General features: G+C 40.5%; 1 protein-coding gene across 7 annotated transcripts in view; it reads left to right on the forward strand.

Moving 5' to 3' along the window:
• Nucleotides 1–17,893, forward strand: part of LOC5521276 — a 73,239-nt gene that overhangs the window by 32,019 nt on the left and 23,327 nt on the right. For 6 of the 7 annotated variants that reach the window (XM_048723289.1, XM_048723291.1, XM_048723290.1 and 3 more), the window contains 14 exons: nucleotides 1,818–1,997; nucleotides 4,157–4,327; nucleotides 6,092–6,469; nucleotides 6,890–6,983; nucleotides 7,499–7,653; nucleotides 8,367–8,750; nucleotides 9,831–9,989; nucleotides 12,323–12,561; nucleotides 12,982–13,072; nucleotides 13,634–13,921; nucleotides 14,797–14,895; nucleotides 15,695–15,991; nucleotides 16,203–16,256; nucleotides 17,051–17,264. In XM_048723289.1, coding sequence (XP_048579246.1) covers nucleotides 1,818–1,997; nucleotides 4,157–4,327; nucleotides 6,092–6,469; nucleotides 6,890–6,983; nucleotides 7,499–7,653; nucleotides 8,367–8,750; nucleotides 9,831–9,989; nucleotides 12,323–12,561; nucleotides 12,982–13,072; nucleotides 13,634–13,921; nucleotides 14,797–14,895; nucleotides 15,695–15,991; nucleotides 16,203–16,256; nucleotides 17,051–17,264 — 2,803 coding nt within the window. The remainder of the gene's footprint in view (nucleotides 1–1,817; nucleotides 1,998–4,156; nucleotides 4,328–6,091; nucleotides 6,470–6,889; nucleotides 6,984–7,498; nucleotides 7,654–8,366; nucleotides 8,751–9,830; nucleotides 9,990–12,322; nucleotides 12,562–12,981; nucleotides 13,073–13,633; nucleotides 13,922–14,796; nucleotides 14,896–15,694; nucleotides 15,992–16,202; nucleotides 16,257–17,050; nucleotides 17,265–17,893) is intronic. The other variant, XM_048723286.1, reaches the window with a different exon arrangement.

A 17,893-nucleotide genomic window follows, 5' to 3' on the forward strand; every position in this document is an offset into this window, starting at 1 on the left:
GAGCAGTAGGAGTTCAAATGAGTGCCAGAACACTCAGACCATCCAAATTCATTTCATGAAATGATGTATCGAGCTCACCAGTGTCGTCCGCCGTCTTAGGTTTTACAAAACGAAAATATCGTCTAATTGAACAGGGAACCACCGAAAATAAAACTAAATGGTTTACAACGAGTGTGTGTAGGTAGGCCCTTGGACTTGTGCGCAAAAAAAGCAAGATATTTCCTGAGTTCTGCCAGACGTCAAGCGGATTCCGACCCCGAAACCGCATCCTGACCGTCATGCATCGCGCGGCGTCTGGGTACGAGACTGGACCTAAACCACTAAGCCACAAAGCCCGCGCTAGAAAATGAGGATACTAAAAATAATATTATTAGTGCTTGTATTGAACCGTTCGAAAATACACGTTGAGCATGTCTAATTCCAGTTACTTTTCTCTTTCACAAAGATAAAATACCCACTACAATTGATCACGTTACTGTTGTACAATATGTATTTTGCATAATAATCTAAAAAGTGCAAAATCATCGTTCGAATAGTAAATTTGTGGGGGCATGTTTTTGTACGAAATAATATGTTTGAAGTACAGAGAATCCCAATAAAGCTTTGCAACTTGATCTAATGTCAAAAGGAATCGGATACCCGCGAAATGACCATATGAGAGCGTGTTTACGTGAGCGTGTTTCGTCACGCATTGCAAACTCTTTATAAATCAATAACTTGACGTAAAGTTTGAACGATCATAACTCGGAATGTGAATGGAATGCAGCCGCGTTCGAGTTTATCAAACCAAGCTGCCATAGAAGCGAATATGTAAGAATTGTTTAAAAAACCTCAAAATCTTTCGATTATTTAGATATTTTCTTCTTTATAAAGGCTGGCACTTCGTAACGATCATATGCTGAAGTGTACCCGAGGTCAAATTTTCCCACCCCGAAAAAGAATAGCAGCTGGTCGATTTTTATACCCTAAGAGATATCAGAATCGGAAAACCATTAACACCCCCAAAAGGAATAGCAGTTGGTCGAATTTTATACCCTAAGAGATAGCAGAATCGGAAAAATCCTTCAACAAACGCTAAGGGATAGCAGTTGGTCGAAATTTTATACCCTAAAAGATAGGGCGATCACCCTTGTCTACTTTTCTTTTTAGTTCCGTGACAAAGTGATGAATTCCCTTTTTTTCTGTCATAAATACATATGGCTACAATTCAGATTAACTTTTGCGTTATCAAAAAAACTAAAAAAAAAGAACGTCCCAACATCAAGTTTATGTTTAAACTTTCACATTTTAGAATATCATTTCTACATCAGTCACTTGCGAATAGCAAATACATTTTTTTTTTTTTACACCTCGATTTTTGTGCCGTCGGCACTGTTACCTGTACTAACGAAAGTTCAGAATATCGATTATCTGTTGTGTACACAAAGCGGCTTGGGGACGAAACGGCGGGATACTAAAACGATAACAAAAACTAACGAACCCATTCCAGGGGCGGGTCCAGGGTTTCAAAATTGGGGGTGGATGATGGCCGGATGGACGGCCTGGTAACGGATCCAGTGGTTCTTGGTGGGTCACATAGATCTAACAATACTTCACGCTGAATTGGATTTGTCGCTTTGGCCAAGTCAAGCAGCGAAAGCACAAGAACAGTATATCCCGTCCCTCAGACATTTATTTTCTTCGAACAAAGTGACTTTCAATTTATTATTATTTTTACTCAAAAAGGGGGGTGGATATCCACCCAATCCACCCCCCCTGTACCCGCCTCTGCATTACAGTAATCTTGTCGGTTCACAAGTATGTTTTTTCGCCTTCAGGTATAATGTGCCACCAGTCTGAATGCTTCTACGATTTTCGGCACGAGAACGCGGAGAACTGGGAAAACAACAAAGCCAAATGTGAAAATCATGGCTCCCAGCTGGCCAAGATCTACAACAAGAAAAAAAATGATTTTTTTTCGGGGATATTGCGTAAGACTGGAAGTAGTATGCACATTGGTAAGTTATTTGACAATATAAAAATTACATATGAATCCGGAAAATTATATATGTATAATTTTTGTATTGAAATCTTTACTATTTTATGTATTATACATAGTGCATAATAATATAAGCAAGACCTTCTTCACGACCCGATAAATTACACAAAAACCCTTAGACTGTTAGACTTGACATCTTTTGCAAAAAGAAAAAGAATAAAGTACTCCTTTGCATCTAATATGCGTCCCAGGCTAAAATAGATTGACTCTCAAACACAAACGCGCGCGATACAATCGATACTTTCGACAGACTAAAGACCGTATCCCACGTACGTTGTTTCTCACACATTTTTTCGCGACTCGCCCGTATATTAAGGTATAACTTATGCTTTCTATACGGTGCATGGATAATACGGCGTCTAAACCAATCTGACTTAAGCCGTATTATGCGGCTGGACCACGCAGACCCGTGTTTAATTTGACCGGCTGTATACAATGGTTTTAGGCGCCGAATTATGTATCTGTATATATGTATATATACATGTATATATAGAATTGTAAACATTTTAATACGTCTGTCCGAGTTCCTTTCTGATTGGTTTATTTGTATCCGCGTCTGAGTGAATATATTGTGCTGTAAGTTTAAAGTGAATGTCACATTAGATTCAGGTACTGCCTAAAGGCGGAGCCAGCATATTTTCATTATGTGTAGAACTAGAGGTATCCCCCCCTTCCCCGAAAACAAACTTCAGCATGACAAAACAAACGTCCACAGCAACTTCTACAGTTTGATAATGCATCATGTATCCCACCTACCAAAAATCACTGTCAAATTCAATGGCAAATTGGCAATAGCAAATTGGGTGTGGCAGAATCGGAAAAACTGTCAAAAACCTCCAAAGGAATAGCAGTTGGTCGAATTTTATACCCTAAGAGATAGCAGAATTAGAAAAACCGTTAAATACCCCCAAAGGAATAGCAGTTGGTCGAATTTCATACCCTCAGAGATAGCAAAATCGAAAAAATCTTTCAACACACCTAAGGGATAGCAGTTGTTCGAAATTTTATACCCCCGTCTACTTAATGAAACATGCCTGTAAAACTGAACTTTAGAAGCACACTAGCATACACACATTGGCACCAGTCGGGCCAAGACGGGACGCTAGCACAGTCTATTACCCGTGCAGTTCGGCAACCATGGACAGCTGTTTCGTCCTTATTAGGACTCGTCAGCATGGCATAGCCGGTCTTGGCCCGACTGGTGCCAATGTGTGTATGCTAGTGTGCTTCTAAAGTTCACATTCCTGTAAAACTGTAAGTACCCAAACTTGGGCGTGGCATCCCATCAAAAACTGTTCATGGCATAGATGTTAATTCATATAAAAGAGTAAAATCATTAACTAGTATATTTAGTGTGTTTTATATTCATTTTTATCATTAATTGCATCTCTATAACACTGAAAGTGTTGCCCTTGTAACGATAATATGAAATATATTAGCCTTTATCTACCTGAGAAAGTTTGGGCCCGTACATTACCATTAAGTGTATGTTTCCTTCATTTTTGTGATAATCAATTCCACCCCTATAAAACTGAAAGTACTTGTTTTTGGGCGTGGCATCCTATCTAGAATTTATCGTGGTGCAAAGATCTATCACTCTGGCAAATTGTATAACCCTACTACTAATTTGAACAATTCTGCACCATTTTCCAGCACTAGGTAGACATTGGCAAGTCATGGCAGTCCATGGTCGTAAACTGCCATTAGCTGCCATGACTTGCCATTTACTACCATGACTTGCCATTGACTACCATGACTTGCCATTTACTACAATGTCTTACCATAGACTCCCTTGGACTGCCATGACTTGCCATTGACAACTATGGACTGCCATAGTACGCAATGGCAAGTCATAGTTCACTACCTTGTAGTGTCATTGACTACCATGGATTGCCATAGACTGCGATGACGTGCCACTACATGGACTGCCACTGATTACAATGTACTGCCATGATATGCCACGTTATTAAATATCCACTAGTTGAAAATGTTTTATATCTAACGGCTGGGTAAACATTTTTGGGATTTAGCTGCCAGTGAAAATAGTTCGAATATGGCAATACTTTTTCTACTTTTAGAATGCTAGCTAGCGTGATTTGCCCGGTTGTTATTTTTCAGCTTTGGAGTGGGGGTCGGAAGGGTTTAAATGGCTGGACGGGAGAGTACCTAACTTCACGAAAAGCAACTACCAAAGTCACTCGTATTCAAAACAGTGTTGGACAATCGATCCGCCGGGTATCTGGAATATGGAATCCTGTGGTACAAATAGGAAAGTGATATGCGAAAGACGTAAGTTTTTACCATGCAACATTTTACTTAATAAACATTCAAGCAAAATTGTTCAGATTTTGTTATTTCATTCCACACGGAATTTTGCACTGATGCAAAAACGCATAATCTCCCTCGGCGCAGAGCTTAATTCGGAAAAAAAACGCATAATCTCCCTCGGCGCATAGCACAATTCGTAAAAAAAAACGCATAATCTCCCTCGGCGCATAGCACAATTCGGAAAAAACGCATAATCTCCCTCGGCGCATAGCACAATTCGGAAAAAAAACGCATAATCTCCCTCGGCGCATAGCACAATTCGGAAAAAAAAACGCATAATCTCCCTCGGCGCATAGCACAATTCGGAAAAAAACGCATAATCTCCCTCGGCGCAGAGCACAATTCGGAAAAAAAAACGCATAATCTCCCTCGGCGCATAGCACAATTCGGAAAAAAACGCATAATAGCGCATAATTTCGAAAACAAGCATAAGCTTACATAGTGTAATGAATATAGAAACAGAAAAACAAGTATTTAAATGCATTCGGGTTAATTTAACGTTGCAAATCCTCATTTTTGTCGCATAATTTGCTATTTGTTTCGCATAAAAAATGCGCATAATTCGGCTTAAAACACACATAATCCCAGAAGGCCTGCGTTTAAAGTTGATAACATAAGAAAATATTGTCGTGTTCATGTTTTATTCGTTGTAGTTCCAGGAAAGATTCCCTACCATACTCCGTATTCCTTATAAGGAATTAGGGACGGGCCATTTGACCGATAATTACAATGCTTCTCGATTTTTCTGCCAGTCTTTGCTTTCTCTATTTATTTTAAGGGCCTGAGCCTTCCTCGTTTTTTTTAGTTTTTTTTTTTTTTTTGGGGGGGGGGGGGAACAGCCACTCCCCCGTCAAATATCAAATAGTCCGTCGCCGGCCTTTCAAGCTAACATCCTTCGTATCGGAGGGTATGGACTTGTTTTCTGGAATTATTCATTCTACGTTATTTATTTTGATTCATAGTTTCCTAATAAATAACCCTAACTTCCTCCGTAGAGGAGGGTATGGATTTTTTTCTGAAATAATGCGTTCTACGTTATTTATTTTGATTTAGCTTCATAATTTTTAATAACCCAATTCAATTTGTTAACCCTATGCAGCATTTGCTGCACTGGTTCCCGAAGAAACTGACTCTTTTGATGGCGAAGGGACGACTAGAAGGAGTTTAGGGGATTTGTCCAATGTGCTCTCCAACTCGCGCTTTTTCACTGTATAGTTTTCCGCCAAAAAATTGTATCATGTAATACAACTGTAGAAGGAAGAAAGATAGGGCATAATAGGAATTATTTTTGATGCTATATCGAAATTAGTTTAGTAATATGAACTGATATTTCATATACAGATATCAAAATTTAACCATTTTCCCATATATGTAATCTTCAAAGATGCATACAAGCGCCTCATTTGTCACTTAAAAACTTAAGCGTCGTGAAAATTCCGCGATTCTAAGAGACGCACAATGTCTCATTTTGTACGTTTGGTCAAAATCAAAGTTTCCGAGGACACACTGCTTTTACAATTTTGAAATATTTTTCGCATTAAAGATTATCGTAGATTGTTATGTAATGGACCGGAAGTAAGTGACATTGCCAGTTTAATCACTGAAACCGGCCTCTTGTCATCTTAAAATTGTATCACTACTTTTTTTTATTCTGCGTGATGGAGGAATCATAACGGCGTCAAATTCTGTAGAGTAGAAAATGACCAAACGTGTTTTGTCATTTAGCGTACATCACGGCAAGCTCTTGCGACGAGCTATTATCCTACGGTGTAACAGCGAGCGGGGAGTACGCCATATACCCAAGAAACAGACTCGTCTATACTTACTGCGATATGGACAATGATGGCGGTGGCTGGGAAGTGATTCAGAGACGCGTTAACGGCAGTGAGAACTTCAACCGAACGTGGGATGAGTACGAGAATGGCTTTGGCACAACTTGGAAGGAGTTTTGGCTTGGGAATTCCAACATCCGTCTTCTTACGAATGAGCCCAAAACGTTATTAGTAAAGCTAGTAACAAACTCTGGTTACACGGCTATCGCGTACTACCACAGTTTTCAATTACTTGGCACATCTAACACCCTCCATGTCAGTGAATATTCAGGTATGATATTAGCTTTTGGAAAGTAGCCTCGTCATGGCGTTGTTAGCCTGCGAGCCGGCTCTCAACCCAAATGAGAGCCGGCTAGCAGGCTATGGCGTTGTAAATCTTAATTATTTCATCAAGTTGGTTTTGACAAGGACGTAAGCGCGAGGCAAACAAAGTGTGAACCGGTAGACAGATAGAGGGCCAATAAGATCATTTGTGTTTTCTTACCCTTTCCAGTGTAACTCATGCGTTGCTATTGCCTCCTGTTGAAAACCAGCACGTTTACAATAAGGATAAACCACGTCATTATACTTAGTAGTGTTGATTGCGTACTTGCTCAGAACTGGCTGCGGAATGCAATTTAGAGGCATAACCTGAAAGTGTTTATATGGCATGCAATAATTGTTTGTTCATTTTTGCTTGTCTTTTTTTCAGGGACTGCAGGAGACTCGTTGGGATACCACAATAACCGAAAATTTACAACGTTTGATAAGGACCAGGATTCGCATAACGATAACTGTGCCGTCAGGTACCTACCAAACACGATAATAAACATCCCGATTATTTCTGACATCAAAATGTATGGTTTTAGAATATGAGATATACACCTCCTTAGGCTTAGATGGAAGTTGAGGTGTTTGAGGGCAGAGGGGTCTCTGGGTTTTTTTGTATTTCGTTTTCTGTAAATTTTACATTCCTTATTGAAAAAATAATGTATTTGCGATTGCACGAAAATGTTTAGCCTACTTGTAGGCTTTCATAGTTTTCCCGACATGAAAACCCCGAAATCACGACCACCATCTTGGATACTCTTCCCCTCTCCCTCCGGATCGCAGTATCCAAGATGGCGGCCGGGTTTTCGGGGTTTTCTTGCCGAAAATACTATCACAACCTACAGGTAGGCTAGAAAACGTTTTACATAAATTATTGAAAATTTCGTACACTTTTAAATGAATACTCGCGATGTTTGTTGAACAATAATTACACGTAGCAGTATTTACTTTGTGCATTAATCTGATGAGTAGGATATTGATGTTGTTCCAGGTATGGCGGAGGCTGGTGGTACGGAGGCTGTCATACCGCCCATCTGAACGGACAATATAAACCGTCTATCGGTAACAGCACTTATGCGATCTACTGGAAAACTTTGGGAGAGTCTGTCAAATATGTCGAAATGAAAATCAAGAGTTTTCCTACTGGTAAGTAACATGTAAATGATACAGATACACATCATTTTAAAACACATCATCATTTCAGATGCACAAACTTCAGAGCACTTGATAATAGGAACGATGTATTTCTCGAATCAGCCTGGACTGTTTTCCCCAGTTTCATTCTCGATGTTTCTTAAGCACATGGTTTCGGTATAAAAAGGAAAAGACCATCCTACATTTCATTTTTACTATTTACTTGCATCGGTAACATTTCTTAGAAAACTTTTGGACAAGAGCGATTGTCACAGAAAAGTGAGACCATATTTATTTGAAGAGTATTTTGGGATTCCTTGATCGTTAATTGAGAAACAGATTTGTTTCGCAGAAACCCAAAGGAGCACACTTAGCTTTTAGGAAATACCAAAGTTTCGTTAAAGATAATATTTCAACTACTGGGTGTTACATCGGTTTCACTTGGATTTTACTGGGAGGTTTAGTGATTTGTAGGATTTTATTTCTTCATAATGAATAATGAGAATGACACCTCTTTACTGGGATCTGGCCTTTAAATGCTTCACTGACACAAAATTTCTCTGATACTATAGGACGATATCATTGAGAAAATTGGTATTTTGCTTATCATTAATCAGTGGATATCTATACAGAGGCCATCCTTTGTAAAGGTTTTGTTAACTGAGAGTAATGTATTGCTTATGGGTATCGCCTTGCAATTGTACGTGATTTTATATTTTCTCTAGATTCCGTAGACAGGGGAAACATTCTTCTAACTGGAGCCGAGCAAACCAATTTCCGAGGACTTTCACTACACATGACGGGTACATCCTTGAACTTTTCCGTTGCGACAGCCACAAAAAGATGGGAGCTAACATTTTGTCCGTTCTATCGCATCTGGACCCACTGCACCGTGACGTGGTCTCCCGTGAGTGGTCTCAAGTACTACGAAAATGGCGTCCTTACTGCATCTTCTATAATGTCCAGAAAATTCAAAGCTACTGGTATTTCATCGGAAATGACTATAGGAACAACAACTTCAAACATCAGATCCACAAGACAAATATTCCACCTCGCTACTTGGAAAAAAGAATTGCGACCAAGTGACGTGCTACACAATTATCAATATCGTAAGAAGCTTTTCGATTATTCTTTGTCGCGGTCATTTGCCAGGTTTTTCTTTCTTTTTTCCTTCCAGCCCTGTAATTGCTTTTACTTCTGCAATATTTTTTTGATTTAATGCAACTCTTCTGCTCCTACCCTTTTCCTCGCACTCTTACCCCATTCCTCCTGCTCTTTACCCATTCCTCCCACTCTTACCCATTTCTCCTGATCTTACCCCACTCCTCTTGTTCTTATACCCATTCCTCCTGCTGTTTAACTATTCCTCCCACTCTTACCCCACTCCTCTTGTTCTGATACCCATTCCTCCTGCTGTTTAACCATTCCTCCTGCTCTTATACCCATTCCTCCTGCTTTTTAACAATTCCTCCTATTCTTACCCCATTCCTTCTGATCTTACCCTATTCCTCCTGCTATTTAACCATTCCTCCTGCTCTTATACCCATTTCTCCTGCTCTTATATCCATTCCTCCTGCTTTTAAACAATTCCTCCTATTCTTACCCCATTCCTCCGGATCTTACCCTATTCCTCCTGCTATTTAACCATTTCTCCTGCTCTTATACCCATTCCTCCGCTCTTCAACTATTCCTCCCATTCTTACCCCATTCCTTCTAATCTTACCTCATTCCTCCTGCTATTTAACCATTTCTCCTGCTCTTCATTCCTCCTGCTCTTTAACTATTCCTCCCATTCTTATCCCATCCCTCCTGACCTTACCCCATTCCTCCTGATCTTACCCCATTCCTCCTGATCTTACCCCATTCCTCCTGATCTTACCCCATTCCTCCTGATCTTACCCCATTCCTACTGCTATTTAACCATTCCTCCTGCTCTTATACCCATTCCTCCTGCTAATGACTCCGTTCCTACTATTACCCCATTTCTCCTGCTATTTACCCATTCTTCCCACTCTTACCAATTCCTCCTGCTCTTAAACCATTCCTCCAGCTCTTATACTAACTCCTCCTGCTAATGACTCTGTTTCCCGTGCTGTTATTCATTCCCAGTTGTGGTTTTATATCAAAAGAGTGTTTTGGTATTCTGCTCCTAATAATTCTTATTTATAACAAGCTTCTTGTCATTATAGAAATCTTTACATTTGACAATGATTGGGAGTTCTGGACTCATACCACATCGGACGATGGTTTCGGGGATGGGCCGTTCCTAAGTTGGATTAGGCGTAATGGCCCCACTCCAAGTTACAGGACAGGCCCACCTTATGATAGTACCACCAAAAACCCTCTTGGTAAGAAAGTCAGAAGAGCCCTTTAAATAAGGCAAAACAGGAAAGTTCAGCCACTTTTACCCACCTCGTTCCTCTTCTTCTCCGCGGTCCTTTGCCAAGTTTTTTGGTGGCCTTTTTTGCTTCCTTTTTCTCCGGGGGTGGGGTGTGACTCCGATTAAAACAGACAGGGGTGATCGTCGGCAAAATCGATTTTAACCCCAAGGGAGGACACTTCGGGTGTGTTCAACAGAAATTCTTATTCCTAAGAGATAGGGTGTGGTCGAATGAAGAGATGGCAGAATCGAAAAAAAAAAACACCCCCTTAGGAATAGCAAATGGTCGAATTTTATACCCTAAGAGATAACAGAATCGGAAAAAACGTTAAACATCCTCTTAATAATAGCAGTTGGTCGATTTTTATACCCAAAGAGATGGCAAAATCGGAAAAATCCTTCAACGGCAGTTGGTTGATGGCAGTTGTTCGAAATTATATACCCTAAAAAATGTGATGGTCACCCACTTTCGATCCTGTCGCAGGACATGACCTATTAATTTGTATCTTTCTCCAAAGTCTAAAAATATCAGACTATACATTAAAACAAGGGAGCATGATGTAAGAAAACGAATCCCCGTGATCCGTTACTTCGAGGAAGTTATTACAAGAACAGGCATCTAGCATTGTTAAGTCAATTATAGTATTCATATACGGTGCGTCGCGCCATATTTAGTCACGAGCACCTTGCAATCTTGTTATTCAACAAAAGTTTTCCCGAATTCTTGCTCGGCACTTTTAATTTTTTCCGGTTTTGCCACCTTTTAGCTAATCCGCAGGTCATGATTATGGAAAAAAAACTATGTATATAGGAGATTCATTTCCTAACGTCACACTCTCTTGGTTAGTAGTAAAACACCACAGGTAAAAGAATTAAGGACACAGCTCTGTGATGAATAAACAATTTCCGTTAAGAAATCACCTGACATATTGAAGCGACAAAAGAAAATGGAATCTTTCAATGAAGATAATCCCGGAAAAAAAAATCACGGGTGGCCGAGTGTGTTAGCGCGTCGACGTATGGGGCCCCTCACCTCTGCTGAAACGGGTTTGATTCCCGGTCGAGACATGGATGGTATCTTTCTGTTTCTCGGCCCTGAAATTGTCATGTTGAACATATGTGTGCTTACTAGAAGCTGTGTTCCTCAATTCTCCAGGAATTGACGTTCTTATTACATAATAGGATTTAAAATGTGAAGCGCTGAGAACATGGTTTAAGCGCTATATAAATGCTATATATATATTTTTTATTATTTTATAAATACTTTCTGGCTGATTGGTAAGCGCTGAATCAATTTTTTTTCTTGTGTTATCACGTAGTCCAGTCAATCTATGAAATTTTAATGGCCAAGGTGGACCTTATTGCAATAGAATTTCTTTTTGGACAAGTTGCTTTATTTCAATACTAGAATTTGTGTCTTTAGTAATTTTTGTCCAATGACCTTTAAAATTTTCTGATTCAGAATTTTCAAATTGTTTAGTGTTTTCGACGCGGGTACCCTGTGGTTTTTGGAATACAGGAATATTGAAAAAAGATATAAAACAGGGGCAATTTGCTTTGTTTCGATACCCAAACTGGTTATTTAATCAACTTTGACCAATGGCCTTTCAAATGTACTGATTGAGACGTGTATTGTTATTTTTCCGTTGTAGCAACGCGGTTACCCTGTGGTTTTGCTTCGAAGTGAAAAAATCACAAATTTCAGGATGTTACAACAAAGGGATTTTTGGGGACTTTTAGTATGCTAACTAGGTTGTATCACTTGCTCAAAATCCGTTGAGAGAAATTCTATTGCAATTAGTTCCACCTGAATCCACAGATTGATTGGACTATCGCTAAAAGCCGGAGCTCGCGCAAGTCTGCCACCCAAAAAAAACCGTGATTCCTTAGTGCAAGACTGACAGTGCTGAAAAACGTATGCGCATGCGCGTGTTCTGGCGAAAACAAACACAATCGTAGTGTCGACTTGTTCGAGTAAAGGTACGTAAGGCTGAATGCAGTCGCTGTTTTTACTAACTGTACAGCATTAAAACCACACTGTACAAAAGATGACAGATTTGTTTGATAATAAGGGAGTCATAAAGAAAATTATAGCCTTAGGTTTGGTCTAGTTTTCTTAGCATTCGTCGAAATAATGACAGTTCGCCGGTAAAACGCCACCATTTTAAAACTGGTTTAACCGCGCGGTACTGGAACTAGTCTTGCGTTTTTCAGCACTGTCTGTAATTCGCCGGTCGTGGAGCTATATAAAGGTGTGCCAAAACAATGTTTTGATTCTTGATGTTGGTATTTTTTTCTTAGGATCGTATCTGTACATGGAGGCGTCCTCCCCTCTACGCGCTGGAAACTCTACCTATATCACGAGCGTTTTATTGAAATTTCCTTTCCGCTGTTTACGCTTCCGTTACCACATGCTCGGCGAGGATATGGGTAGACTCGAAGTAAAATTTGACCAAAGAACACCTCTTTGGACAGTGGAAGGCAATCTAGGCAATACATGGCGACAGGCGATAGTCCCGTTGCTTGACATGAGAAAAAAGGTAAAAACTTGTAAAAGGAGTTCATGTATTGTTAATAGAGAATCATCGAGAATGATATTTTGAGTTATAAAATGCAAAAGTTCGTCGGAATGAAGAAAAACATTGAAATTTATGCTATTAAGGAATTGAAACCTATCTTTTTTTTTACAAAAATACTCAATCCTCCCGACATGCACCGCAGCGGTCTGTCTTGGAGCTGTCGTTTGTTATTTGCCGTTTGCATTAGAATCGTCACTAGAAATAGGTCTATGTATCTATTTGATTGATTGTTTTCCCTGTATAATAGGTGTGTGTCTATCTATTTGATTGATTGTTTTCCCTGTATGATAGGTGTGTGTATCTATCTTTTTGATTGATTGTTTTCCCTGTATAATAGGTATATGTATCTATCTATTTGATTTATTGTTTTTCTCTGTATAGCTTACTTTCATAGCGACTCGAGGTAGCGGCATTCGAAGTGATGTCGCCATTGACGACGTCTCGCTGAGTATGATGCCATGTGCGGAGCGAGGTTAGTTGAAAACAAAAACAACAACCGCCGCCGCCACCACCACCACAACAACAACAACCGCCGCCGCCACCACCACCACAACAACAACAACCGCCGCCGCCGCCACCACCACAACAACAACAACAACCGCCGCTACCACCACCACCACAACAACAACAACAACCGCCGCCGCCACCACCACAACAACAACAACAACCGCCGCCGCCACCACCACAACAACAACAATAATGATGATGATAATTTATAAAATAACACTAGGGAGTGTATCTTGTGCGCTGATTGTTCGAGAGCTTCAAATGAGCGTGTCTGTAGAAAACAGTACAGGACAGGCTTTTGACAGCGAGTAAAACATTCACCGCCTTGAAAAACACACGAGTACAAATACATCTCGAAGTGAATGAGAAAACTGTACGATTACTTTTTCTTTTATGTTAAATGACAGCAAATTCTCGAGAAGTATCGGGAATTTCGAACAACAAATAGCCCTCTTTTATGTGACCTAGAAGTGTATTTTTTCAACCATAACTCATTTTTTAACTTTCTTTGATTGCTTTTATTCAGAGCCGCTGACGTTCCGTAGACTTGGCTGTTATAAGACTGCTTTTGAAATCCTGGATAAAATTGAACCTGTCCTGGATGGGTCTCATAACCAACGCAAGAATGCTATCCACAAATGTGCTCAAGCCGCCCACAAGAGAGGGTACCGCGTATTCGGCCTGAGTGATGGTGGATATTGCCGATCCAGATACAATGCTCATCTAAACTACGATGTGGCATTCAACCCAAAAGACCCATGCCCGGAGGATGGGGAAGGCGCCCACTCCTCTATGGACGTCTATGCTATAGATGGTAAACATAACGTTAACCTCGAACCCACCAGTTAGAACCTTCGTTTTTTTATATTAAGGTGTCCCGCGCCAATTCAAAAGGACTGGTTTCCCAAACAAAGATGCGTTTTTAAACCGCTCCAATTCGATCATTATTTGCGCGATCTCTCGTATTCTTTTTAATTCTTATGAAAGAAACATCCTAGATTTGGATGCAGTGCTAAGGTTAAACCGAAACCATTTGCGGAATAATCTCGGCTAATCGAAGGTCAAAGTTTGGAAAAAAGCGACTGTTGTAGTACAAAAACAAAATGTGTGACTCCTAAAATATGGTATAATAGATAAATCAGGTTTTAAGGATCACGCCTGTGAAATATAACGATATTCTGTTGGGCCGGTCTTGTTCAATAACTATAACAATTTGAACATCTCGAGACTTGAAGAATGAGTGTTACCATCCTTGTTAAACATAAGATGATTTAACATTTTCTGTTGGATAAGTTTTTATTATATAATAGATTTTTCTCTGTGTTGAAGAAATAGAAACCGATACAAAACGGTGATTTATAAACGTTTATAAATATAGACTTCTTCAGGGCATAGGCGAATATCAAATATTGCACATATGTCTAGTGTTCCATCGCGGCATTTTGGCTGAGCGTGCGTGGGTGAGAGAAGTCTGTAGGCTCTGGTACCCAGGGAAGTGTTCCACCGCGGCATTTTGGCTGAGAGTCCGTAGGTGAGAGACACTGTAGGCTCTGGTACCCAGGGAAGTGTTCCATCGCGGCATTTTGGCTGAGTGTCCGTGGGTGAGAGAAGTCTGGAACCCAGGCAAGTGTGCCATCAGTATTCCAGTTCAAGTCACGACTTACGGTGTTTTCTATTATCTTTCAACAGAGTGTTTTCCGCCCTGTCCACATGGTTACGAATGCGATCCAAAAACTCTTCTTTGCAAGTGCGGCCAAATGAATCATTTCACCAGCTCATGTCAAACCGGTACGACAAGCCTAAAATTAGCCTGCGTAGCGGTGCTAAAGGGTAAGGGGTCCGTGGACAAGAGACCCCCGGCCGCTCGCTGCCTTCCCCTTCCCCTTTCCCTTCCCTTCCCTTCCCTTTCCGACCCCTCCCCCCTCCCCTTTAGCGCCGCTACGCAGGCTAGCCTAAAATCACTTCTTTTAACTTCCTATTGCTATACCAACCCAACAAAGACCCTTCAGCGTGGCACAGGAGATGGAATCCAGTTCAGATAACAGAATGGTTCCCATTCCTTTTTTATTACACCTAATCAATTAAACAGGAAGTTTTTTTTAAGTTTAAAAAAAGTACGATTGACTGGTCAAAGCTGTTTTATGAAATACAGGAATACTTTCGGGTCCTTGGCTGTCGCGATGCGAAGATTTTGACTGTGATCCGACCATACGAATGTAGTTTTAGTAGCGAAGTAAATCCACAATAACAGGTCAAAATCAAGCCACCCTACTTCCAAAAAGGAATAAATTTATTAATAAAGTATAGAATACAATATGATATTTGAGAGACTTTTGTTTTCAAGAGACAGAAAAATTGCATTTTTTTTCTCGAAAAATCGTGAACAAATTTTTACTCTTCACTTTCCGATAATTGCCTGTTCTACTGTAGAACCCAAGCAGACAATGACAATAAAATCTCAGGATAAAGACAACTAGGTACAAATGTGTGGTATGCTTTTTAAAGTTAGGAGGGCTCTGCCATTTACTCAATCTAGGTGTTACTCAGTCTTTCCTTCACAAGTTGCTAATATTCTTTCACTCTCTAGATTTGAAAGACAAAGTTTTCCTAGATGCAGCACATTACTGGCCCCTTGATAACTTATCTGTCGTCGACGTCAAAGGAGGACTTCTTGGTGGCGTCACTGGAATCGCAGAAAGTGTTCTTGGTGTGGTTAATAACGCATCACAAGTCAGTGGAACTGCCAGCTGGATCTTTTTAGGTGATCTCCAAAACTCGTGTCTTTCTGACTTGGTTGCATGTGAAGATGGTCTTGCTGTCTGGGTTTGGATCAAGTATTCAGCTCGTAATCCTATAAAGAAACAAACGTTCCTGTATCTCGGAGGTTTGTTCTGTTTGTTTTTCCTTTTATCCGTCCGCCCGTCAGTCCGGTCGGTCGGTTTGTCAGTCTGTCGAACTGTTTGGCTGGCTGTGTGCTTGGCTGTTGAAATTGTACCCTATATTCGTCCATTTGCTAGATTGTTATTCCCATCCTCTACTCGCCTGTCCTTCAGTTAGTTCATCCTTTTCTCAATATCGTCGCACTCTATTTACAGGTCGAGAAAGCCGTGACGAGGAGGGCTTTGAATTCTTTATCTCGCCGAGTTTAGGTGATCAACCGTATTACTCTCTCTTTTATGTACATATCTCTGCTTCAAACACCCGAAATAATGTGGGGAAATAATTTCGTTGATTTCGTGTAACGAAATTATCGTAATAAATGTGGGGAAATTATTTTCTTGATTTCGTGTAACGAAATGATGAACACATTTTGGTTGCCGTGTTCTTGGATATGACACAGGTTTTATTGTTATTCGAAACAAAAAGGAAGCACACGGCAGGTTCTTATAATTTAGAACTGTGCTCATACTTTCAAAAAAACCTGTTTCCTCGGAAAGCCAGTGTTGCTCTTTTTTTTATCTTGGCTTTGTTGTGAAGCAACAAGCGACATATGGACGGCTATGAGATGTAATTTTCTGCAAAAACAGATTTCAGCACTTTCCAGACCTTAATCCTCGCACAGTTTGCTGTCCAAGATTTTTCTGTTTGCACTGTTTCAGCAAATTTGAACTTACCAAAAACAATATATGCTCTCAGCACTGAAATAAACAATAGTCGACATATAAAGTATGACTTGTTAATCAATGACGTTTTGATTTATAATTTATAAAAGATTCTTTACATATCTATCAAAATGACAAAAAATATATGCTTTAACGATGAAATGAACAATTGTCGACATGTACTTTATGACATGTTAAACAACAAAGTATTTGATTGTTTTCTGTCAAACATGTGACACGCATAATATGGTTTCAACAATGACATAAACAATTATGTGACATGACGTTTTTCGCGTATTTATTTGTTATCTACTTTGTGTTATGTATTGTTATTCCTTAAGGTGAGAAACCCCGTCTATCAATTCGCATCGTGCTTAAGAATCAGTCATGTCTATTCGGCTTACCCTACGTCCCAGGAGTGTGGACACAAGTTGGCTTCTCCTACGCTGATGCCTCCAGCCTCGATGTGTACCAGAACGGCAATAAACAGACTTACAGCGTTCAAGATACCTGCTCCGTCGTCATTACAACGCCACCGGCCAGCAGCATTCTCAGGTAGTACTGTGGTAGTCATGTAGTACTGTGGTAGCCAGGTAGTACTGTGGTAGTCAGGTAGTACTGTGGTATTTAGGTAGTACTGTGGTAGCCAGGCAGTACTGTGGTAGTCATGTAGTACTGTGGTAGCCAGGTAGTACTGTGGTAGTCAGGTAGTACTGTGGTAGTCAGGTAGTACTGTGGTAGTCAGGTGGTACTGTGGTAGTCATGTGGTACTGTGGTAGTCAGGTAGTACTGTGGTAGTCAGGTGGTACAGTGGTAGTCAGGTAGTACTGTGGTAGTCAGGTAGTACTGTGGTAGCCAGGTAGTACTGTGGTAGTCATGTGGTACTGTGGTAGTCAGGTAGTACTGTGGTAGCCAGGTAGTGCTGTGGTAGTCAGGTGGTACTGTGGTAGCCAGGTGGTACTGTGGTAGCCAGGTGGTCCTGTGGTAGCCAGGTAGTACTGTGGTAGCCAGGTAGTACTGTGGTAGTCAGGTGGTACTGTGGTAGTCAGGTGGTACTGTGGTAGTCATGTGGTACTGTGGTAGTCAGGTAGTACTGTGGTAGTCAGGTGGTACTGTGGTAGTCAGGTAGTAGTGTGGTAGCCAGGTAGTACTGTGGTAGCCAGGTAGTACTGTGGTAGTCAGGT

The sequence above is a fragment of the Nematostella vectensis genome, chromosome 2, assembly GCF_932526225.1.
Source record: "Nematostella vectensis chromosome 2, jaNemVect1.1, whole genome shotgun sequence".
NCBI lineage: Eukaryota > Metazoa > Cnidaria > Anthozoa > Actiniaria > Edwardsiidae > Nematostella > Nematostella vectensis.